Here is a 25,951-nt window from a genome sequence, read left to right on the forward strand (position 1 = left end):
TTTTTGCATCCTTCTCTCAGCTACTTGAACGATTTGGACAGAATAGCTCAGAACACCTACATCCCAACTCAGCAGGATGTCCTGAGGACCCGAGTCAAAACCACAGGCATTGTGGAAACGCACTTCACATTCAAGGACCTGCACTTCAAGTGAGAATTCTGTCACTGTAACAACTGGCTTGGCCTTAAAATGTTTTCCATGATGGCTTAATTAGCTTTTCTTCTTGTCACTGACTCATTCACTCCCATAGAAGTCCCCTTTGCACATGTACAGCTGTGAGTTGTGACACAGCCTGTGAAGGTGTTGCGTGCATCAGTGATGACTCAGTTGTGGCATTCTCTTTACAAAAAAAACAACAAATACAGGAAGTAACAGGCCTGATTATATCATGATACCAGACGTTTGGTAGCTGGTGCCATTGTCATTGAAATTCATACTGCTAGGCCAAAAAACAGAGGGGAAATACATATTATATGATCCATAAACTCACACACACACAAATACAAAGCCTTAGTAAGATTTTGTTGTTTGTCTCTTTCTTTGCGATTTCAGACAGCAGCTCAAAAACAGTGTCACAATGACACGCCATTATTGTCACAGTTCCATATTACAACACATAACAGTACTTCTGTAAAGGCCGTTGCTATATGTAATGTTGGAATTACACAGCCAGTGGCTAACCAGCTCTATAAAAAGCAAAGTATTTGTTCTGCAGGGTTCCAACAGTTCGATGGCTTTGTATCTGAATGTCAGCACAGTGAAAGGGGGTGTCGGTCTTTCACATGTTTTGACAGAAGTTTTTTAGTGATTACTTATTTCACTCGTGCACCAATTATACATTCATACTTTCCCTCATCCAATCCTACATAGCCATAGTATTTCCATATTCTGTTAAGTATCCCAATACAAGCTATTATAGGAGCTAAATGAGGCTTTTGTTGGTTCTTTTGCCACAATTGCATGCAATCTTGTGCAAATTTATTCATTTATTTTCCCTTTTGGAATATGATTTAAAAGTTCTCTTCAGAGTTGCATTCGCTTGTCTATAAATTATTAGATATAATGTAAGATATACACCATGTCTGACTTCCTGCCACTTTGGTGTGCATTTAGTGAGAATGATCCTACACTAAACATTTTAAAGCAAGCAATAAAATGTGGCACATTTTCCTTTTGACTGAGCAAATAGAAAGTAGTGCTGAACCCTAAAAGTCTGCTCCTGTTCTGCATTATCGCTGCTATTATAGAATCAGTATAGGCATTTTCTGGTCACTTGAGTATTCTCTGCCATACTAAGATTTTATTAAGATGGTTTTCAAGTAATAATAGACGAAGCATGTCTGTTTCCTTTCACCTCTATCACTTACTGTCATCACTAAACCCTACAGCGAGTCCAGCCACAGCAACCATCTATTTTCTGCCTTTTGGGTTTGCGTAAACACTGCTTGTATTGTGCTGTATGTGTTGAATGTTGGCACACTGATGAACAAATTTACTTATGTCCTGCCCCCCAGAATGTTTGACGTTGGCGGTCAGCGGTCCGAGAGGAAGAAGTGGATCCATTGCTTTGAGGGTGTAACCGCCATCATCTTCTGCGTGGCCCTCAGTGACTATGACCTGGTGCTGGCTGAGGACGAGGAGATGGTGAGCACTTCAGCCTCTTACTCATGGGAAAAAAACCATAATGGCGGGCACTCTGTGTTCGTACGCAGAGGGAACTTGGTCTTGGTTTAATGGAATTGTGACGGGTCAGATGGGAAGATTTTTTCTTTGTACAAGTGTACGCATCAGTGAGCAAAGCAGTGATCAGCAGCATCTTCCTTTTCCTCCATCAGAACCGAATGCACGAGAGTATGAAGCTGTTCGACAGCATCTGCAACAACAAGTGGTTCACAGACACTTCCATCATCCTCTTCCTCAACAAGAAGGACCTGTTTGAGGAGAAGATCAAGAAGAGTCCTCTAACCATCTGCTACCCAGAATACGCTGGTAAGTTTGGTAGCATTTTATAGAAAATGTTCTGAAAAGTGGTCTATTTATTTACTCATTTCCAACAAATAAGCTATAAGAACCCGGTAATGACGAATGTTTTCAAATTTATTTCACCCTTTGCTTGATGGGCAGTGTTACATCGTGTGAGAGATTATTTGCTCCAAGTAAGAATGTTATGTGTGAAATTGAACACTACAGTGGGCTGCATGCCAATGTTGTTTTCATAAAAAAAAAAAAACACAAAGCAAGCCGATCCAGTTTTCCATGTTGATAAGAGCATTAAAATGAGAAAAAACAATGGGACAAAAAGAAATCAGGGACATTTAGAATAGATAAAAATTTGCAGTTAATTGCGAGTTAACTATGACATTAGTGCGATTAAATACTTTAATCGTTTGACAGCACTAATAAATATCTACAATTTCGAGCCCCTTTTGCTATATTTTGACTTCCTGACTCTTTCACTTCCCGCTCCTTGTCGTCTTTTCCAGGCTCCAACACGTATGAGGAAGCAGCTGCCTACATTCAGTGTCAGTTTGAGGACCTGAATAAGAGGAAGGACACCAAGGAGATATACACCCACTTCACCTGCGCCACAGACACCAAGAATGTGCAGTTTGTCTTTGACGCTGTCACCGATGTCATCATCAAGAACAACCTAAAAGACTGTGGTCTCTTCTGAAGTTAATGACCATGCAGATAACCTTTTATTCTTGGTAAGGAACTCTTCATCATCTTCGTCATCATCATCGCACCTCCTTAATCTTTCTAACACCCAGAGCTCGACCAAGGTCTGCACCCTTTCGCCTGGGTCACATGTGTGTATGCACGTGTGGCTCTGCGTCACAGATGAGGGCACATGTCAGCATTCTGACTGAATGTGTGTTCCCCATAGCATCAGGATGCGGTGGGAGTTGCTGAAAACCGGGGGACCCTGGTTTAAGTGGGTGCCTGCATTTTTCCCCCCTCTCAAATGTGTTTAAAAAATTGGCTTAAAATGGTTGGTTTCCAGTAGCCTGGCTCCGCCCTCCTACGTACTGCCACTAAATTTTAATTTTCCTTCAGTACATCGGCTGGGTTTTCTCTGGTCAAGTCTTTGGCGGTCCCATCAGCAAACAGAGGGGGCAGCTGGGAATGATGACGTCGGGGTGGTGCGCTAGTTTGAGTTGTTGTTCCATAACGGCGGCGGAGAAAGATGCGAGCGAAGCCATTCGGTCGGTTATCGAATATCCCGAAGTTAAAGCCCGAGCAACAACAATCTTTGCTGAGTCTTGTTGGCGGCCATGATGTCATGGCCCTCCTCCTCACACAGTTTGGGAAACGTTTGATTTTCCAGCTCGCTCCGTTAGTGGTGAAGCAGTTGGCTAAGGCAAACGTTACGACGTTACGACCTAATGTTAATGAGGGTTAAGGAAGATCCAGAGTGGCTCAGGGCAGATCCAATAGTTTTAAACTTCAACAGAGTACCCGCCTTTAAGGAAGTTAACACTTGTCAATAAAGAGAATGGCCAGACTCTCTGTACAAATGAAATGGACAAGTGTCTGGTAGGACCAGGCTAAGTTTCCAGAGCTTTAAGAATTATGGAGGAGCATAGCTAAAATTGACCACAGCGAGATGCAGCATAATCCGTCATAATCAAATGCATAATTTAATCGCTGACATCACTGCCTTCTTTTCATCCAAGGATACTTTTTCTGATTTTTTTTTTGATGTTTGTGAATTGACAGTGGCAAGGTTGAGCTTTCTAAAACCTCTCCCTTTCAAACGACTCACACCCATCCCTCCTCCTTTCCTCACGTCCTTCATGCTTCTTTCTCTCTTTTCTTCTGTCCTCAGGCAGTGGAGCCAGTTTATTGTACATCTTTTGTGGGGAAGATGAGAAGAGTCGGGAGGATCAGTCACGGACCAGTGCTGTACTATATGCCACTTTTAACAGCTTTATTTATGTTATTTTTTGTCTTGGAACATTTTGAGTTAGTGTTACATTTGTGTAAGATGTTTGTATCATTATAAAAAAAAGAAAAGAAAAAAAAAAGCGTTTCTGCATATTTTTCCGCACACTTTTTTAAATTTAGTTTCTATTTAGTTTAGGGTTTTGTTTTGTTTTTTTGCGGATGGGAAGGAGGAGGAGATCACGTTTTTGCTTTTCTTTCTGCCGCTGTCTCTGGAAAGGAAACTTTGCTGATGGTGGAAATGCTTCTTTTCTTCCTTCTCCTAAAACCAAAAGGGAAGAAAGGGGGTACAACTTTGAGTCCAGTTTGTTGGTACTTGTGCCTTCGCATGCCTTTCACTGCGGCTATAGTCCCAATGCTTGTTCTGTTGCCTGCTGAATTGTTCTAGACATAAAGAGGTAAACTGTTTTCATATGTTAGTGTCCCTGCTATCTTCTATGTGCACACCACTGATCTACCGGGAGGAGGGAGATATCCCTCTGGTCTAATGGTACATGGGTCTCCGTGGTGACCAACATGTAGCCTCCACAGTCCCCTTACCCCGTCCTCCCACCAGCCATGACAATGGAAGGCCTCGCTGGCCGAGCACGCGGTACAATACTGAGATGTATATTGTTACATTGGCTCTGCAGATCTGGGGGTCTGGTTTCTAAACAATGTACGACATATACATTCTTCCAACCATTTGGAAAACGGTTAGGCCTAGTTGAGGCACTGAGCTTTTGATATGCTCCAGTGTTTCAAGTCCAGTACAAACACCGGGGTAGGCACATTTTATTGTATATTTTATTGTATTTGGAGGAGAGTTTTTGGTGTTAAGGAGAAAAACTGAACCACAGAAAAGACTGGTGTAAAGGTGAGGATGAGGTCTGAAATATTTTAAGGTTCAGATACCATTCTTGCATGCTGTCTAGTGGCGATTTGAAAGGTGAGGCGCTACTTGAGGATCTATGAAGCTTTTCATTCCGGTGATGGAAACTAAGATGGTCAAGGGAGCCTGGTCTGTGCTTTTAGATCAGTTCTACTTTGCCAAGAAGAGTGTTAAATATGGTCCAGGATCTGTTCATATAAAGAAACTGCCACAACTGTCAGTGTATGTGTATGTTCTTCATGGATGGAGAATCTTTGTAGACTCATCTCCCTTATTTTGCTAATAAAAACCATTTTCAAACCACATGGAGTAGCTGTATTATTATACATCATTTATCGTCAACAATTAATGAAGCATGTTTAAATTAATGAAAGCTAAATTATTGTATGTTTTATAATTATCTGTACAAGCACAAACAGGATGGATCTATTTAATTCGGTTCTGCTTTCCAGTCTGTTGCATCTTTTCATTCAATGTCATGCCGCTATCAGATGCTCTCCTAATGCAGAAATACACCAGGCTGTAAATTAATGTCTGTTAATAACCTGAGGGGTTCCACTTAAACATGCTCAAAGAGGAATAGTTCTCAATCTCAAATGCAAAGTCTACTTACTGAGAAGATGCACTAATGCTTTGATGCGTGTGTGTGAGAGAGAGAGAGAGAAGGGGGTCGGTTGGCTGTGTGCCACTTAACATCTTCATGAATGGCGAGCTTGCCATACAAAGCAGGTCTTGTTATACATGCTGCTTCCCTTATGAAGCAAGGTACCTTGTTATCTCAAAACAGGGAGTCCCACAAAGGCAATTAGAGACAATGTTGTCAGTTCTGCACACAACCTCCATTACATTTTCATTCCACCGTGGCCTTTAAGGCGGTTTTACCTGCAGTAATACACAATGTAAATGTTTGCTTGGATAAAAAAAATTGATCATGTCTGAACATTTGGCCAATCTGAAAAGGTTAACTTGCATGTACTGATATAGAAACCACCTTAATCTTATTTTCCTACTTGCCAGTATGTTATGCAAATCACTCTTGATATGGCTGTCTCCACTCTCGATGTGTAACGTGTGTCGCCCTACCACAATTTGCATTGCAAATATGTAGTGCCCTGAACTGTGAATGCCATCAGCCAAGGCTTACCTTTCTAACAATACCGTATTGTAAAATAAAAGGGACACAGCTGCACAAAAATGCAGTCTACAATATATACCATTTTGCATTAACCGATAAGGCATGGAGGGGGATATGAACACAGCATTGGCATTATTATAAAGTTACATTTGTTTGCAAACCGCTCACTTACACATCCAGTTGACACAGATCAGCGTTAGCATTCATTTGGAGTTGTGTATCTGCCCAACCCAACTGGCCGAGATGTAAGCGCAATGTTCACTCTCCCTTTTCTTCTGTTTTGGTCTCCACCAACACGTGAGGGACATAGCATAATCTGGCTTTTAAATGCTCCACTGTGTTCACCTGCTAGTTGTTTAATTTTCTCTAGAAACTGAGGCACAGCCAAAGCAGTAAGTTAAAAAACGCTGACCATTCTGCTTTATTCACTGTAGCAACGACTTCCGGCTGACATTTTGAATGTTGTTAATAGTACGTAGGCTATATATAAAGTTTCTTCAAAAATATAAATTAGCAAAGGAGTGGTAGCTAGCTAAAGATAGCTGCATTTAGTTATCCCCATCCCTACATTTAAATAATGGCCAAACAAAAATATTGGAATCGTTTTTCATAGGATAGCAGTTCCGTGCAGAATAGAAAGTTTAAATTCAGCCGTTATTCTCCATGCTATTTTCACCGTCAAGTAAAAGGAAGTGGATTCTAATTTAGCCCCAACTCAACCTGACAGCGGCCACTTTTTCAGGCGGTGGACTTGATTATGTAAAAGAATACTAATGAATATAAAGTTAAGATAACCAAGCATCAGTCAGTACTGAACTCTCTTCATGACTCCCCTGAAACAGAACTGGACTAAAGTGAAATAACGTTAATGCAGTCGCCACAGGTAAGCTAACGTTAGCTAATGTATGTTTTATGTTTAGTCCCTGCTGCCTGTTACAGTTTACTGTGTGACGTTAGACTGTATGGCTGCCGTTTCTCGGAATTTAGTTTTACTGCTAAAACACTATAGAGTTTTATTTATCCGTACCATAAACTGCTTATCTACCTGTGGTTTCCTGTTTGCAGCTGTGGTTGTGTGACTCCGCTAGTTAAAGGTTTGTGGCAGGTTATATATTGCCTGTCTGGTATTATGATTTGTTTTTTTTTTGTGATATTGTTTCGAGGTGGTGCGTGTAACTTTAATGGCAGCTAATTATAAACAATGATTTAACAAGTAAAATTGTGGTGATTGACTATTTTTGCAAATATGAATCTCTTAACCTATATAAAGTCTTGGAGGTAGGCCTACAGGCCCACCCGACTTTCTCAATTCAACTTTATAAATAGGCTACACAAAGGCAATCATTTTGGGCATAAGTAAAAAAACACACACACAAAAAACAGATATGACACAGACAATCAAAAGAGCTGGAGCAGTTGCAAAAATAAAGAGAAAAATAAAAGGAAATAGGCCACATGTCATACAGGCCACACTAATATTCATGTCTAAGATACTGGATTAAAGAAGTTTTAAAGCAAAATATAGGTGTGCAATTTTGGCTGTCACCGCTGCTACAATTGACAATCGCAAGATGACACCAAATGCAACACTACTGTTAAGTGTGTGACTAACATTTGGAAAACTCTAGAAGTGCTGCACGAATAAATAATTTGTCTCCATTCCATCGGCGGACGTGCACCCTACTAGGGCTCATGCTCCATGGGCCCCACAGTGCGGAATCAGCACCGGTCATCCGGGTTATTTTATTACGGAAGTTGAACTTTTTAGGCTACATGCCAATTGGAGGAGTTGAAGTGTGTGTGCGTCTGGGTAGAGGGGGCATTTGCAGTATTGATAGTACCTTTTAAAATTAGAGAGGGTGAAGAACACAGTAATTAAGGAGGCCCTGATGTAGCAGTGCAAAAGTAACACAGGTGTCACTGTTGAGGTTTAAACAGGAGGGGAATGTTTGAAGTGTGTACGTGAGGGAGAGGAGGAGGGTGTAAATAAATGGAACAATAGAGGCATTATTTCAGTGTTGGTCCATCATTTACTTCCTGTTCTCCCCTCAGCCACTTTCTCTGGGGGCAGCAGTTGGCAACAGAGATAAAACAGGCTTATCAGCTTTGCAACCATGTCAGACAGGACATATTGTAACACCAAACTAGACACACATTCATCTGTGCTGCACATTCTTCCACAGTACAGTAGACATTGTGTGTGTCGGCAGTCTCTCTCTGGGGCCAGCATGCTCTTTTTTGTGGTGTACTCTTTTATCGTGTAACTTCTTTATCTTTCAAACGATTTATATTCTCCGCTTCTTTAGCTCTCTGAAGCGGCCTCTCAATTTCTAGTGATGTGTTCATTGTCTCACAACAAGTTCATCTTTATTTTCTGTGTCACGCCAAAATATTTGTCATCCCATCCCACACTCTTGTATGTCATAAAACATACAAAATCACATTAAAACATACAAAGCTCCCAAACAATTACCTTTTTTTACGTCTTGTGATTTAGGGTATTGGCCCCTTAAGACACATTTGACAATCTGTGTAATTTATTTTTTAAATGTATTGATTTTTATTTAAAAGTTACTGTCTCCGACATATGCAATTTAGAAAACAGAGTGACTGAAAGAGCATGGGATAATGGACAACAACTTAGAGTTTAGGCAAGAGTGCAGAAAAAAAAACAGCAAAACAAGAACAGTGTGCATCATGTTCTCTGTGTAATTACCAATCAGAATTGTTTTGTGTATGGATGTAATGCCATGATATAACAGAGCTGCCATTTTGACAAAGCAGTCGTTATTAATCCAATTAGCTTTTTTTTTTCTTCACCCGTCTGAATGTGTCACAGATCATTTGTGTGTGTGGGTTGGTGAGTGGGCGAAGGGGGAAGGCTGCAAGAGCTTGTTGTGTTTAAGTGTGTGTGTGTGTGTGTGTGTGTGTGTGTGTGTGTGTGCCGTCTGTGCTCTTGCTCAACACTTGATATTCGCTGGCCGTGTTCATTCAGTCCACAGATTCTAGCTTTCATCTCCACATGCACGCACACACACACACACACACACACACACACACACACACACACACACACAAATACAGACACTCTTGCCCATGATGTCATTGATTCCACGCTCCATGGCAACAGTGAGCGAGGAAGCAAGGAGTGAGTGAGAGAAGAAAAACGGAGAGATATTCCTTTATAGTGACAGGATGAAGTTGTTATAAATAGCTCTTGATGTTTTTTTTTTTTGGTGTCTGACGACAGAGGTGGGTGGGTCTGGGGGGGGGCAGGGGTGCAAGACAGGGCATTGCGTCTTTGTCAAGTGGCAATTTCAGACCAGCCGTCCATTGGCTCTTAAGGAGAAACTTTTTGTCATAAATGAGCGTGTTATTTCAGGGCTTTATCAATGTGGTAGGTGGAGCAGAAAGCGCCGTGACGTTGAATAGGCTAAAAATGGCTCACAGCTGGCGTGTACACCCTTATTCGCTCCATGCATTTAATAATGTTCGTATTATTGTCTGTCCTCAATCATTCCCTTTCTGTATCCATGTGGTTAGTTTTAATTCCCCTCCAGCTCTGTCTGGGTGGCAGTGGCTCAGTCCGAAGGGAGTCAGGCTAGGACCTGGAGGGTCACTGGTTCAAGTCCCCGTTTGGACCAAAGTATGGAGTGTGAACTGGTAGCTGGGAAGATGCCAGTTCACCTCCTGGGTACTGCTGAGGCACTGAACCTGCTGCTCAGTGTGCTGGTCCAACACTGGCAGCCCACTCACTCTGACGTCTCTCCATTAGTGCATGTATAGGACCTATGTGTACTTTACACATTTGAGTGTAAGTCATAATTTCCCCATAGGGGATCAAGAGTATAAATTATTAGAAAAAATAATTAATTAATTTGTTCTGCCTCATCCTTGGTTTCTTTGATCCTGTCGCTGCCTGTGTTGAATTTGGTGGGAAGTCTTTCTGAAAGTGATTCTGCACTGTAGTCAGTGGATGTGTTAATGCTCTGCTACATCAAATACATTTTTGTCTGACGTTTCTGAAGTTTTTTGCATTTTAAAAATATTCATGAAATACTGCAATCGTTTTAGCCTAGCTCTAGATCTCCACATCTTCGATTTCCTCAAATTCAAATAGCTCTGGCTCATTGACAGCTTTATTCTCTGTTCAACCACATCAATCAGAGTTTTGGAGGCAGGATTATGAATGGAGACTTCCTCTATTTGAGTCAGAATCCACTACAGGCAACAGGTAGCCTATGTTGTGTAATTTCTGTTCTCAACTACTTATCTGTCTGTGTACATACTGTACACATTTGTCTTTACTTGTGTATTTATTTGAAATGAAGCCTGTCCACACAAAATCCCTTATTAATAACAAGTAAAGGGCAGGCTGAGTGCTGAGCTGAATTCAAAACAAGTTGACCCCATCCTCTCTCTCTCTCTCTCTCTCTCTCTCGCTCTCTCTCTCTCTCTCTCTCTCTCTCTCTCTCTCTCCCCTTCTCAGTCTGAACAATGGTCCAGTTAGAGAAGCCCTGCAGGCTTTGATGAGGACGCCTGGGATTAAACAGTAGTTTTTTAAAACTCTTAACATTCCTGCCTGCCCACTGCTGAGGAAGTAAAGCTCCAGCACCAGTCACATGAACCTTTTAAATTCAACGGTGGACGACACTTAGCCAAAGTGTTACAGTAGCATTAACTTTCCCCACACACATTCCATCATCACGTTACCAGTGCAAAAATAACTTGATATTACTCCTGTTGTGAGGCTTAATTTGAATTATAGTCCTTCCAATCATCATCTCACGCTGAACATGGGGCGATTGTGTTTGGAGAGCGCTAAAGAGCCGTCACATTCATAGTCACACATACTGACATGACTAGTAACTCATCTTTTTCTAATGAAGGATGACAAGACCATCGGATACAATGGTCTGGTTTCCTTGGTTCATGACAGTAAAGGCCAATGTATACTTCTGTGTTAAATCAAAGCCGAGGGTACGTACTGTTCATAGGTAGGTGGAGATTGTGACCTTATGCCAGAGCCTACGTCATGGCCTTACGTGCACCTATAATAAAAAGTAACTACACGTCTTGGCAGCTCATACAGCAACAACTGTGATTGGTCCACTTGGCTGTGCCTTGGTAGCGTTGCATTTCCCCCTACTCATTTCCGGGTTCTTCTTCTCCATAAAATACATTAAATCAAGTTTTCACTTTTCCGGCTGCGGATTTCCCACCGTGGTCGGAAAGCACAGGGGAGACACTTTCTTTGTCCCACTATGCATGTAGAGTCGCTCCAAAGCTAATCCCCGTCACTTGCTCTACTCTCCCCATGCGTACACACATGCCTACCCTGCTATTCTTTTAAAGAGAATGACGCAGACAGCAACGCACCAGTATGAACGTCAGGCTGCTTATGCCCTGCGATGCCCTACTACGCATTGCGACGCCCTGCCATGGTCTGCAACGCCCTGCTACGCCCTGAACTGCTACAACTATTATTTCTAGTTGTAGAGGCTAAGCCCAAGCTTTAAAACCCCTGAGGTGCTGTTCCATGGGTAGAGTAATTGACGCACTTTTTACTTTTTTGATCAATGAAAGTCCAAGTCATATTTGCAGTTAAAGCCTTTGGTTCTATTTATTTCCATGATCACTGCAAATCACCGCTTGTATGTATGCCTGTGTAGTGTTATGGTGTTGGTCTGTGTGTGGTCGAAAACTGTATGTGCTTCCGGGTTGCACCCAAGGAACCAAAGATTGGTTCCTATTTATACCAAGGGCACTAATTGGCTCTTACACTAGACATAGTTCCACTATATTTATCTTACTATAATTGCCACTGTTCATCATTCCAACTGCTATAATTATTATGAATCATATTTCCCTCTATCTGTATCAGTGTCTGTGTTCAAACCGGCAGCGACCGATGGCACCCACAAAGAGCCTGGGTCTGTCCAAGGATTCTGCCTAAAGGAATCATTTCCACACCACTGGGCACCAAATGCTTGCTTGTGGGAAGCTGTTGGGTCTTTGTAAATTATAGAGTGTGGTCTAGACCTACTCTATCTGTAAAGTGTCTTGAGATCACTCTTGTCATGATTTGATACTATAAGTAAAATTGAATTGAACCAGAAGCATAAATCAGAGTTGGTGTGGTGCCAACTTTTTAAGGTGTTATGAATCAAGTTGTATAAGAAAAGCCAATTTCTTTATGAGCGTGACAGTTGATTCATGATCATTTTGGTTCAAGAATCACTTGGCACATACTTTCTTGTTAGAGATTTTGACCATATCACACAGCAGATGAAGTTAACTTTCCATTACTCTTAGCACTTTAGTAATAACTAAGCAAAGATTTTAACTGTGGGGATTCCAAAGAAGATATAATAATGTATTTCATTACTAATATTAATTAATTCCTATTTTATTTTTATAATTCACCCTCTTGCCCCCGCCACACCAAGGCCACAAAGATTATACCATATGAATAATTTATTTTTTCATGTAGTAGCCGGATTTTATCAACATTTAGCCTCAGCCTACATTTTGTTTCTTTTTTTACTGTATGCTCTTTAATACTAGATTTATTATATCAATTAAATTAATTAAGTAAAATTCTGTATTCTGTAAATATCTGTAAAAAAAAAAGAAAAGAAAAAAATCCTAATAGATTTCTGTTTTTTAGTTCCACGCGGTCAAACAGGGATGTTCAGCTTTGATGCAGCTCCTGTCATATTCCTGTGTGAGTGTGCTGTCTGCTGAGTGCCCCCCCCCTCCACTTCCTCAGCCTGTCCGTGGGCGGCAGCCTTCTGCTGCACGCACTGTCAATGAATCACTCCTTATTTATTCATTCCATTCCACTTTTTGCAATTTAGCTTAAACGCACTTCCATTTGCGTGCATGTCCTTCCAGTTTAGGAGCGTCTTCTCTCACCATCACCTGACCTCAGCGCCTGCTGAGTCAGTGGAAGAGAGCAGCATTTTGAGATCCGTCCACTCAAAAGCACAACTGTTCTAGGGCTGTGACGATAAACGCATCACCGGGAAATCTAACTTTTTGTTGACAAAAGATACAAGAGAACAGATGGCGTTTGATATGAAATATAATGAAAGTAATAAACATTGTGTGGTTATCCACATCGACTGTCTTCCGTCTTACATTGAAGAGATTATGGAGAGAAAAAAAATTAAATTGCTCGTCACTTTGCACAAGAGGATGGGCAGCAAAAATAGGCTATGTGGGGGATTTCTTTTGCGTGTCTGATTATTATGAAGGATTTCTACAGGTAACATTTAATACAATACACGGTAGGAAAGGCAAAAGCATTTATCCGTTCTCAGCTGAGGTAGACACATTACCGTTAACCATTGCACATTAAAAGAGTGTCCTGTTTATAGCTTTGTCGCGATAAAACGGCACGGTTGAGTTTCATTCCCATGGCAATAACCCAATTAAATAAGAAGGAGGGGAGGGGTATGACCGGAGGAGGTACTGTGCAGTAGTTTCTTTTATTTATGACATTCGGCCTTTTGGGGAAGTGCAACATACTCCTTTTTATTGTGTTCTATTTATAAATGTGTGTATGTTATGTGTTAGGTAAATGGTGCTGTAGGTGTCTAGTTCAATGTTTGTGTTGTGGATTATGTGTCAATATGCCTGTACAACAAATTGCCTCTCGGGGACATTCAAGTTTTCTAAGTCTAAGATAATGGATGAAACCATTGTGGCCCTAAATTACAGCAAACCTCAGTAAAGACTCTCATATTGAGCTGAAATGGAAACACCGCTCCAACCTTTTTTATACAGTCTATGGCTGCAACACATGTTGTAGGCTTAAGTTTAAGCCAATATTTTTGCGGGGGGTAACGCCATTCACTTCACCGGCAGTGTTGACAACAGATAAAGCCACCGTGTCTTGAGAAGCTCTGGCTCGTTGTTTTATTGCTCACTTGACATCAACTTTGCCATTTCTTTTTCTTCCTCTCTTTCACTCTCCTTCCTCATGGACACTGACATCAATCACTTAAGGCACGCTGCCATTCTCGCTCTAAGTTATGCTACTCTCGTAAGGGGCTTGCGGTTAACCGCAGTACCTCGGTGATAAATTACTTCTTCACCGTGGTAAGAAAAAAACTATACTGTCACAGCCCTAGTTCTACATACAGTTAATGTGCTAATGTCACTGCTTTCATTTACAGTATGCTATATATTATACGCTGGCATCTATATAGCTGTTAATGGAACAGGGAGTGGGTGTTGCAAGGACCCGATCTATAGCTAATTCTGTAAGTGGTCAGTTAGAGGCACTTCCAGTGGAATCCGATGCCTAATTACAAAGGGGAAAAGATCTCTCTGAGGCTAAGCACATGATCAATAGGAGGAGCTGTTATCAGCATCTCTCGGTCTGTTTCTTTTGAAAATCATTTCTGTTTCCGCATGTTTTATGCCTTTTAATTATTTATCACTCTGTGATTGCTCACTCGCACGTCCACACATCCTGCAGCACCCTACAAAAACGCACACACACACACACACACACACACACACGCACACACACAAATGCCAGCCTCATCTTTGTATCCGGAAATTGCAGTCAGGGTAGAAGCAGCCTGTGGTCTAACAGGGCGAAAGGGAGGAGGAGGAGGAGTTGACTGTCAACAATAAACAGTGTCAGAGTGGCTATCTCGCCCAACGTCCACATGGCTTTATGTGGCGTGCCGCACTGCAACAATGTCCAGTGTCACTAGTGTTTTAATCGAACTGTGACTTTCCCAATCTTACTTTCCATACAAAGCAATAGCTTGTCAGCATTGTGAGGGGATTCAACTTGTTTCCAATGCAAAATATATTGCTTTTAAAACTTACTTTGCTCAAAATGGGCTTTTTTCCCAAATTCAAAACCATGAGCTGTTTCATTCGGCCTTGTTTTGACATAGTGACACTTTTTGAAAGTGACAGAAAGTGAGTCAACACCAGCAACAAATTATATCTGAAAAATGTTTTAAATTTGATCTAAGAAGAACTGCTTGTTGGCTATTGGTTTTGCTCAAAATGTGACTTTAAAATAGTTTGATATTGGGCATTGTGTCGCCCTCCCTTCCATCAGCCCTGGCTTCTGCACTCTTAGCTCCCTCTAGAGATACTTCTGCAGCACTGCGGCCCCCAAAGGGTGTGAATTTCCTGAGCTGTGACATCATCATCATCATCATCATCATCATCATCATCATCATCACTGTGGCAATATTGCAGAGCCACTGAGATGCTATTAGATTAGACCTTTGTCACTTCCTACATTTCCAGTTGCTGGAAGACACAGCTAATGTCACAACAACACCTTAATGTTGACACAGCTCTGATGAATGTTTCTCGCATTAATCAGCTACCACAAACAACTCGCTGGTGATCTCATCTGTAACTAAGCAATGTGGAAGAGATTAGGTGTGTGTGTGTGTGTGTGTGTGTGTGTGTGTGTGTGTGTGTGTGTGTGTGTGTGTGTGTGTGTGTGTGTGTGTGTGTGTGTGTGTGTGTGTGTGTGTGTGTGTGTGTGTGTGTGTCTTTTGTTGGTTTACAATATTTGCAAACAGTATTGAAATAAATAAATCAAATAAAAATATCTTTGCAAATGTAGATAACATTTAATAGAAATGTTTCTTTTTTATTCTTGAAACACTTATGATCATTATAATGCATAATACATAAGACTTTCCTTAACAAAGCTACAAATGCTGTGCATAATGTAAATAAATTCAAACGGAAAATAGAGCCAACAAATAAATGTACAACATAGTTAAAAATGAGCATTAAAAGATGACTTTTTTTCCTAATATGTCGAAATAATATATGTTTTGGACAGTCTGAATATAAAAAATATTGTCAAATAACCCTGACATAAGCATAGGCTTGATTCTGAACCTATGAATACTGGGACTTTGAAATTAAGATGTAAATAACATTTTTTTAAATGTTATTTTGCACACTGGAAATATGATTGTTTCCCAAACACAATTACACCTCTCATGTCTTGCACAGTCAAAATATAGAACATAAGTGATGTTCTAGAGCAGTGGTTCTTAACCTTGTTGGAGGTACTGACCCCCACCAGTTTCATATGCGCGTTCACCGAACCCTTCTGATGATGGCCAAGCGGGGCATGTCATCACGAATCATATGAGTCGGGTGTGTGTCTTGACCTCCGCCGAACCCCTGAGACTGACTCACCGAACCCCTGGGGTTCGATCGAACCCAGGTTAAGAACCACTGTTCTAGAGGCTGCCTGGTGCACCTGTATGAACACTGAACAACGGGAGGATACTACTCAACTGCTAGTCAAACAAGACACTGATAGTGAAGCATGAATGAAGCAGTTTTCTACCTTTTGCTCCATATATTTGAATATAGTTGTTATTTATGTATTTGTTTGAGTGAGTGAGATGTTCCCTTAATTTGTCCATAGTCATCACACGCTCTTTTCTCTTAAAAGTCTGACATTGTCAAGAGTAAAGTTGTTTTCCTCCATCATTTCACTGCCTGCAGCAGCTCACTTGTACATTAGCAGAAAAGGGTATGGAGACAATTTAACGATTCAACTGTACTCAATAAAAAATAAACAATAAAAAGAAAAGTGCCAAGGGGGGGGGTGAATTCAGAAAAAGCAATTTGCAGAATGTCTAATCAAACTGCAAATTATGCCACCAGAAATAGCCTTAATTGATGTTGTGTGTCCTGTTATTTGACTGCTGGAGCTGTAAAAACTCATTAAAACTCATTGGTACCTTCACCGCGCCTTGATTAATTTTGTGTTTCTTGTATCTGAAGAGAAACCAAGTTTATCCTAGAACGTTTTTAGTTATCCGAAATGCACATGAGCAAAGGTCTGCGACGTTAACACTCAAAACCTCCGCCATGCAAAACAAGCAAAAAAGGAAATGATGATGGCTTTAAAACGGGCAGCAAAAAGCTCTCCCCCGTGAGCTCTACGGCCGCCAGTTCACCTGCAGGGGTGTTGCTTTGTCTCATGTGGGGAGAAAACCCTCAATCCAACACCGCATGTAAATCAGGATTGAGAGTAAAATGTGTCTGTGAAGCTGGCAGACTGTCATTGGGTAGCCTATAGTTGTTGTAAAAACTGTCACAATTTTACAACAAATCAGCAAATTTAACAGTTCATTGTTTGTACTGATTGTACCTCTAGAACAGTGGTTCTTAACCTTGTTGGAGGTACTGACCCCCACCAGTTTCATATGCGCGTTCACCGAACCCTTCTGATGATGGCCAAGCGGGGCGTGTCATCACGAATCATATGAGTCGGGTGTGTGTCTTGACCTCCGCCGAACCCCTGAGACTGACTCACCGAACCCCTGGGGTTCGATCGAACCCAGGTTAAGAACTACTGCTCTAGGAAGATGCGTTACTACCCTTTTGTCATCTTCGCTGCGTTAATTAGTGCAACTAAATCCCACTCCATCTCTATTTTCTTTACCATGCTAATGTCAAACGGTTTAACTAAAACGAAAATAAAATGTATGTGTGGTTTTGGCATTTTTAGCCACGTTAGCGGTGTGGCTCTAGAGAGACCAAAGAGTGAAATGCTGTGAAATTGTGTACGTACAAATATGATCCACAGAAGACGAATCCTACTGACTTTGGTGATTCCTTGACTTTTAACGTAGTGCCATCATCAGGTTAAAATGTTAAGGCTATTTTTTCAATACTTTTGTTCATGAGCAAGTATCAGCAAAACTAACAACATCACCATCACCCGCGTGTTTTGCCTACTGCTAATTAGTAAATGTTAGCATGCTAATATGCTAACTAAGATGCTAAATATGGAAGCATTCCATCTGCTAAACATCAGCTTTGTTAGCTTTGTCATTGGGAGCGTGTAAGCATGCGGATATAGAATTTATTCAAAGCAGTGTTAAGTGTTATACATGATTTTTCTCTTTCTTCTCTTCATAAAGTGACTGGTAGAGATGTTTTCTGTCTTTGGTTCCACTTGAAGGTATCTACATAAGCGACATGACATTCACACTGTTATGAACGTAAGTGTCCTTCAGTTTTGTCAATGACAAGTTATAGTTAGGGTTAGGGTGTCACAGTGGTGACAGTGGCATGTCACTCTTCAAGTAAAGTGTTACCCTGTTTTTTCATACCTAAAAATCAGTCCTAGACACCGTAAGAAAGCTTGAGTTAAACAGGACAGAAGAGAAAAGGTGTTACAGTGTCTGTCAGCACTTGCAAACTCTTCTCTAGACGGCTTTTATTTGTGTGTTCCCACGTTGGGATTTAATTCTTATCTATATTTCAGCTTCCTCGTCTTGTTATTGATTCTATTTGTTGCATCTTGTTATGTTTTCCAGTTTTTCTTCTGCCATTCATTCACTCATTCAGTCAAGCTTTTCATTCCTCCGGAACGTGACGCACCTTTGTGGTTTTGTTTAGGAAAACTGTTGCTTAAAGAGGGATTTTATTATGGCGGTGACGACACAGCCAATTTTAGACTCGTCACGGTTGGCCTAGTCATGTTGTTGTGAACTGCTGATAGCTATTTAAAGAATTCCTGCACTGGCATAAAATAGCTCTCCATGTGATGACGATAAAGACCCTGTGTTGCTGTGGAAACAGCACATCAACCAAGGACACGTGTGGTTGGTATCCACCAGACGACGTGTGTCTGTGTGCCTATTTGGTCTTGCTCCCCCTCATGCCTCAGTATTATTTCATCACAGCGAAACACAGGCCCCGGCCATTCATGTTTTTCCAAGGTTTTTGCAGGGAAGGGAGGCAGAGAAAATGAACAGATGTCCCCTTGAAATCCAACATTGTTTTCTGATGTTCCACCATTCAATTCTTGTTTGCCAGAGGCCCCCTCAGTGAGGCAATGGTTCGGATAAAGTTTAATGGAGGATTCCCTCTGTCTAAAATAAGCAGATTTGCTCCAGCCGAGCAGTGTGACGCGATGAAAAGTAGCATTATCCCATCAAACTACATAAGTAAGTCAGTATTCAGGAATCAATGTGTCATCTGTGGCTTTTTATATCAGCACACAGCGGTGTGTCTAAGAGGGGAAATGGATTTGTGTGAGAGACGGTTAAGTGACTGATTAGGGAAGTGGAAGAGTAAAATAGAGTTGGCCCCAGACTTTCTGCCGTCCATCTTCCTGTCTTATGTGTCGCTGTGTGGACGACGGATAAGCTGCAGCGCAAGCCATCGATTTGCACTGCGGGGGGGGGGGGTTTGTTTCACTGCACCCTTCCCTCCCCGCTGATGTGATTGTGCCTCGAAACATCACCCCGTTGTTTGCCCACAGAGGGGATCATGTCTGCTGTTGCATATCTATCCAAACTGCCTCCCGTTCTGAATGATCACCCTTGGCTCTTGTCAGACGGAAACTCATTGGAAGTCACATCACAGGGCTGCCCACAGGCAATAGCTGGGGATGGGGGGGGCATAGGTTGCTGTGGTGTATAGCCTATCAGTTGATTCAGTGTGCCGGGCACATCTGAGACAATAGGAATGGAATTATGCTGCTTTCCAATTTCTGAAATACTCCAGTAATTAGGAAAGCATAAGTGGTAGACAGACGGAGGTTGGGATATGGCTGAGAAACGTATCAGCTGGCTGATAGGTCGATCACTGCTGAGGCTGTTAGTGGACAGAAATCAATAGGAGATACTTACATAGGCATGAGTCGCTGGTAGAGAAGCTTCTGGATCAATATAACAGTCACTTAGAAGGGGTGGGACTCACCAGAGGCCTCACAATATGAAAATTGCGATTTTAAACATTGCAATATTCTGGGATATATTGCAATTTATTACCTTTTTTCCAACTTTAAATTTTTCCCAATTTCAGCTTATGTCCCAGAAAGGTATCTGTTTTATCTAAAAGCTTTTATCCCTGTTCATCTCACTTCAATTTTTAATGCTGCAAAATGGGAGTGTAAAGCAGACAAACGGACCGACTCCAATATAATAACAGATGGATACTTCTGTTAATACACTGGTCTTTTCCACCAGCAGGTGGCAGCATGGCTGCTTCACTCCTCTGGAGCTTGCCAGAGATCTGTTTCTGCTGGATCCGAGAACACACCACAGAGTCACCTAAAACTCACCCTTATTGATCTTTTACAACTTAAATTTTGAGGTTTCTGATTTTGAGTTTGAAGACAACAAATTTGTCGGCTAGACTTCATTATCTTGGCTGTCGTTGCGTCTCATAAGCGCAATACAGGTTGGGCCTCATGTGATGTAGGACAATTAAAAAAAAAACTATAAATTACACAAAAACACACTGATGTGTTCAGGATAAACAGCTTGAGATGAGGTTTTACCGTCCTGTTTTCAACGGAGCCCAATAGCCATCAAGGTTGTGATATTGACTGAAGCCATTTCATCAAACTGTAATGGAATCAAGATACAAGCTACACAGGTTTTGATAATTGATTTATACTGCTGACTTTTCTGCAATCCTTAGAAGTCACATCTGTTGGAAGAAGAGGTTGATATCCTTGTGTGTGTATGTTTGTGTGCGTGTGTGTTGATTCTGCCGCAAGCCTGCTTGTCGACAGTGTTTTTCATGCTTCAGTGGTGCATGAAAAGAACACGCATGCTCCTCATTGAAGGAGCTTGCTCACAAGTTCATTCTCTAACCCCTCTCCCCCCCCCCAACATACTCACACACACATGTACTCACAGCAGAAGTTATTACAGTGTCAAACTCCCACCTTTGCACAATGAGACCAGTTTGTTGCTCCTTACACTCGACACACAGTGCTTCATTTTATTATCCGCCTCAGGCTGTAATGACTTTGTGATAAGCAGGAGTAAGTAACTTGTGTAAACAATATGGATTGCCCTGTGGAAGCAATTCAGACACGGCTGTGCCTCTCTACCCCATCTGTGCCAGCTAGTGTGGTGGTTGCCAGTTTGAATCCCAAGACTGAATGATTAGAAATGAATAATCATCCTGTATAGACACAGGGCCTGAGCATGCCGATGTTCTGAAAACAACAGGAAGTTAGGGATTGCAATTTGGCTTTTAATTTGGCCCACTCATCGACACAGTCAGCAGCAGTGGCTGTGGAGGCAATTAAGATACTTCAAAACCCTAGTCTGCCTATTATTTTTTCTTCTAAATGATGATTCAGTAATGGATGTTATCAAATCTCAGAGAAGATGTCGACTTTAAGGTCTGACAGCTACCAGGAAGTTGTTAATATTAGGGTGGAGGCCCCCTTAGAAAACTTCAGATTTCCCAATGGATTCTCTTATTATTAGACATCATCTCTCTGGAGCTCTCTATAGGTTGAACCAATAGTGCGAAGGGAAATTCAATTGATACCTTATAGGCTAGACTAGAGAAGTTTAAATTAAGTTATATAACCCTGACTGTGGCATAACGTCTGTGACTGTATACAAATGATCACACCATTACCAAGATCTGGTTTGAGCTATATTTATTTTATTCATGTATCTTTCTTTTTAAATGTATTAATACAATTTTTCCATTTTTATGTACAGTATGTATATATACATATATGTATGTGTATGTATTTATATATGTGTATGTATGTATGTGTATATATGTATGTATATACACTGTATGTGTGTATGTATATATGTACAGTATGTGTGTGTATATATATATATATATATATATATAAGTACTATGTGTGTGTTGTATATGTGTATGTATGTATGTATGTGGGGTGTGTGTGTGTTGTGGTGTGTGTGTGGTGTGTGTGTGTGTGGGTGTGTGGTGTGTATATATATATATATATATATATATATATATTTTTTTTTATTTTTTTTTTATTAATATATTATATTATATACTATAGATATATAATCTTATGTATATGGATATATATATATATACATATATATATGTATATGTGTGTGTATGTATGTAGAGTATATAGATATATGGGAAAGGGAAGTTTAGGGTCCCCTGCGGGAGCTGCTTCCCCTGCAACCCAATACCGGATAACCGGATGAAGATGGATATGTGTGTGTGTGTGTTTGTGTGTGTATTTATACGTATGTAAAGACTGGAGGGGCAAATAAGAGCCCCGGGGGGTGGGGGCTGTTAGCTTACCTGCTTGAGCGTGTGCCCCATGTACCAAGGCTCAGTCCTTACCACAGTGGCCGGGGTTTAATTCAACCTGCGGCCCTTTGCTGCATGTCAGCCCCCCCTTTTCCCTGTCTTCAGCTAATCTTTAAAACAAAAAACAACCCAAGAATAAGAACACCGTTTTTTTGTATAACTGTTTTAATGATCCATGTCCAGTATTGCTGTCTGTAGAGGCTGATCCGCTGTTATTCTCAATCAAACCTTCAGCGTTAAAACATTTCAACAAAAAAATTTGATCACAAAAAAAGGTAATTTCAAAAAGAAAACCTTAGTGACCAATTATCACAATGTGCGTCAACGTTTAAACTCCTTTTCGGAGTCATTACACAGGCACATTGTGACACTTTAAAAATGTGTGCCGTTGAGCTTCGCGATGTGAGTGAAGCTGAATATAATAAAAGGAAAAGATCTTTCTTTGTTGCGTTCCAACAACAGCATTACAGAGCAAGATAAATATGCCTCTGCTTACAGCTTGATGCCTCTCTCCTCACCTCCTGCACCCTCCTTAAAAAGAGACTCCTGTAATCTGCCAGTGTAAGAATGAGCTCAGCGTGAACTACATTCCCCAGTAGCAAGACTGTCGCCTGATAACAATAAAGATCAGTAATGGGCTAATCACAGGGACAAAGACTTTTCAAAAGTAGGGGTGATCAAGTTGGAAGATGGGAAGAAAATGAGTGTCTCGTCACTTTACTGACTTTCACCTCTCTCGGCTGGGATGAAGAACACTTATCCATCCCCACTGGTCCAGACTGCTCTGAAGTGATCTAGTAATATGACTCTCAGTAATCTCTGTGGATTATAGTGTGTGACTCACTGAGATGAGCTGTCAGCTTCTGCTGGAGAGGCAAGAAAAGGTGCAGGAGCTTAAAATATAGTTTTAGATGGTACAACTATATTTAACACGCTGTTGCGTTTTTTATTTTTATGCTTAGTTTATGCTTAGTTGATCCCCATTGGGGAAATTACAATGTTTTCACTCTGTTGTTAAAACACACTACACACTTGCTTAGGTCCTTTACATGTACAAATTGAGAGATGTCAGAAAGAGGGGGCTGCAACTGCTGGACAGGCAACCCGAGCAGTTGGGGGTTTGGTGCCTTGCTCAGGAGGTTGCATCTTTCCAGATACATGTCCACACTCCGTCTTTCGGTCTATGTGGGGACTTGAACTAGCAACCTTGTGGTTCCCAACCCAACTCCCCTACAGACTGAGCCACTGCTACTGAAAGTTGTTTGTGTAATTGTAATTGTCGTGACATCTGGTGAATATTATGTATTCATTATAATTTAGGTACTTAATATATTTTTTTTATATTTTTGGTATATTTAAAGCCGCTTTAATTGATGTTTGGTGACTTGGGGGCAGCAGAACAAGCTGTAAACGTCAACACTGACATCTAATCATCAACAAGTTGTAATGACAAACATGTTAGCAAACATATGACTGTTTACATATCCAGAAAATAAAAGATAAAGAATAAAAGACTTTCTACGTAAGTAGCCTAGACAAGTTGGCTAACCGTAGCATGCTGGCGTGAGGCAGGCTAGCACATAGCATGCTAACTCGTTCGCATTGACACTGCTACAACACACCAAGCAATTGGCCTTTTTAGAACAGGCACACACTCCAAACGGGCATTGCACTAGTTCTATCTCCTGATGAAAAAGTAGACAAAAATGAAGAGAGATTTTTATTTAGTTTTTATTTCATGCAAAACATTTTAGTGTTTTTAGTAGACTAAGTAGACTTAGTAAGCGTTTTTGGACATCGGTGCAGTCTCGTCATCGTCTCGTCTTCGTCATGGAAAAAAAGGTCGTTGACGAACATATTTTGTCTCGTCTCGTCTGACAAAATTTCTCAGTATTCCACAAGTTGCCCTCATTTTGAAGAAGTCTCCTAGCTAATCCTGCCTTGTACTGACCAAGTTGGAAAAACAGTAGCTAGCCAATGTGATCTTACCTAGCTACTGTGCATGTGTGTCTCCGAACAAAGACAGTAAAGAAGTGAGATGTCTCACTCTGTAGCTAAAACAGAGACCTAAACACACAGGCTCTGCAGCAATGTGCAGTACAACACAAATGTGGTGTTTTTTGAAAAATAAACCATGTAAATATATTCTGGTACAACCTCAAAATACAATTATGAACCTGAAAATGAGCATAATATGAACGCTTTAAGGGGAAACATAATGGTGTTTGGAATTGTAAGATAAATGCTAGATCAGTCTAAAAACAGAATAAAATACCCCAAACATGAGAAACTTGTGCTTGGAGCATCTGATGGCAGGAGATAAAAGGAGTTCTGTCTATTCAGTCATCTGTACGTGTAATATTATGCAGATTTAAGCAAAGAGATGAGCAATAGAAAGGCAAACCCAATCACCATGCAACATCCAACAGTGTCACAAGACTGTGGAAAACAAGATTGGCCCAGGGCAATAATTCTCTTTTTACAGCCAGTTATGGCAAACCGATGTTGATGAGAAAAAGATTAATTTGAAGTGATCTTGAGGTCTGTCCTTCAACTTAAAGCCAGAGGCCTGAAACTTAAAGTGACATCAGTAGGCAGTGGTTGAAGAAGTATTCAGATCATTAACTTAAGTAAAAGATACTTTGTTACTAATATAAGTCCCGCATTGAAAATGTTACCTAAGTAATAGTATGTAAGTTTAATCAGGAAAAAGATTTCTTTTTTTATGTGTTTGTGTGTGTGTGTGTGTGTGTGTGTGTATTAAAAGATTAGAGCAGGGGTCTTCAACAGGGGGTCCGCGACCCCTAGGGGGTCCGCGGAGGTACTGCATGGGGGTTGCGAAAGTTTTGGTTGATTAGACTTTTTTTTATATCCCCCCCCCCCGGCAATTTTTTCCACTAATTGAAATGTCTTTAAATACACATTAACATGAATTCAACACACTGTAGTAAACAGATAAATGGAGGCAGAAGATGTCTTTCAGTCATCAATGCACAAATGGCACTATAGGACCAGTTTGATATAACACAATATATATGATTAGGGGGTCCCCGCTCCATCTCGCCATCAGTTTGGGGGTCCTTGGCCTGGAAAACGTTGAAGACCCCTGGATTAGAGTATTAAAAGACATATCCTCACATTTTACAAAACAGTTCTGTTTATCAACTAAGTGAATAATCGGCTAATCATTTCAGCTGTACTTGTAGGCCTATATATTGTTGAGTAGTGTAATTTATAGTAAAACATCGTATTTTATAAACTACATGTAGTAACTAAAGCTGCCACATGAATTTAGTGGAGTAGAAGTAGAAAGTGGCATTGAAAGACAAGACTTAAGTAAAGTACAAGTACCTCAAATGTGTTCTTAAAGTGGCTATATGTAGCTAGTAGGTAAACACAAACTGAAAGTCAGACAAAAGCTGCAGTGTTTTTACCACACATGCTGTCGTAAAGGTCTAGGAGTTATTGTTACGGGGAGGTCATATAGTTGCGATGAATGTTTTCGGACAGAAAATCATTAATTTACAATAAGAGAATAAGTTACAGATGTATCGCAGAATTCAAAGTGTTGCGTACTGACTTAGCCTACGTGAGCTAAACCAGGTATCCCTGTCATTGTGTCACAAGCCAAAGCATTAAGAGATTGTTGTACCAACATAATAAAAACTCAGATTTATATAGCGCATGAAATGAAACCCATAGACCCTTTACACGAGTACAGGGGGACAAGGGGAAAAAAATAGTTGGCCAAATGGAAGGGGGACATCATTTAATGTCGGCTGCTGACGTACAACCACTTTGTGCCATATAAAGTTATTTTATGAATGAAATAGACATATAACATACCTGTGGGCCAATCGGGGCTCGGGTTTGAATCAGGCTGGTTGATGTGGCTCGGGAAAGGGAAG

The 25,951-nt window shown here is 40.9% G+C and overlaps 2 protein-coding genes across 2 annotated transcripts in view; both read left to right on the top strand.

Annotated features, from left to right (window-relative positions):
• The window catches only part of gnai1 (guanine nucleotide binding protein (G protein), alpha inhibiting activity polypeptide 1), a 17,998-nt gene extending 12,879 nt beyond the window's left edge, over positions 1 to 5,119 (top strand). Inside the window, exons 5-9 of the mRNA XM_032505535.1 lie at positions 21 to 149; positions 1,515 to 1,644; positions 1,836 to 1,989; positions 2,484 to 2,708; positions 3,830 to 5,119. Of these exons, the coding sequence (XP_032361426.1) occupies positions 21 to 149; positions 1,515 to 1,644; positions 1,836 to 1,989; positions 2,484 to 2,674 (604 nt within the window). The 3' untranslated portion in view covers positions 2,675 to 2,708; positions 3,830 to 5,119. The remainder of the gene's footprint in view (positions 1 to 20; positions 150 to 1,514; positions 1,645 to 1,835; positions 1,990 to 2,483; positions 2,709 to 3,829) is intronic.
• A 1,620-nt stretch (positions 5,120 to 6,739) lies between these two features.
• magi2a (membrane associated guanylate kinase, WW and PDZ domain containing 2a) overlaps positions 6,740 to 25,951 on the top strand; it is a gene marked incomplete in the record, with an annotated part of 285,654 nt that continues 266,442 nt past the window's right edge. Inside the window, 1 exon segment of the mRNA XM_032505476.1 lies at positions 6,740 to 6,834.

This window comes from Etheostoma spectabile, chromosome 23 (assembly GCF_008692095.1).
Source record: "Etheostoma spectabile isolate EspeVRDwgs_2016 chromosome 23, UIUC_Espe_1.0, whole genome shotgun sequence".
Classification (NCBI taxonomy): Eukaryota; Metazoa; Chordata; class Actinopteri; order Perciformes; family Percidae; genus Etheostoma; species Etheostoma spectabile.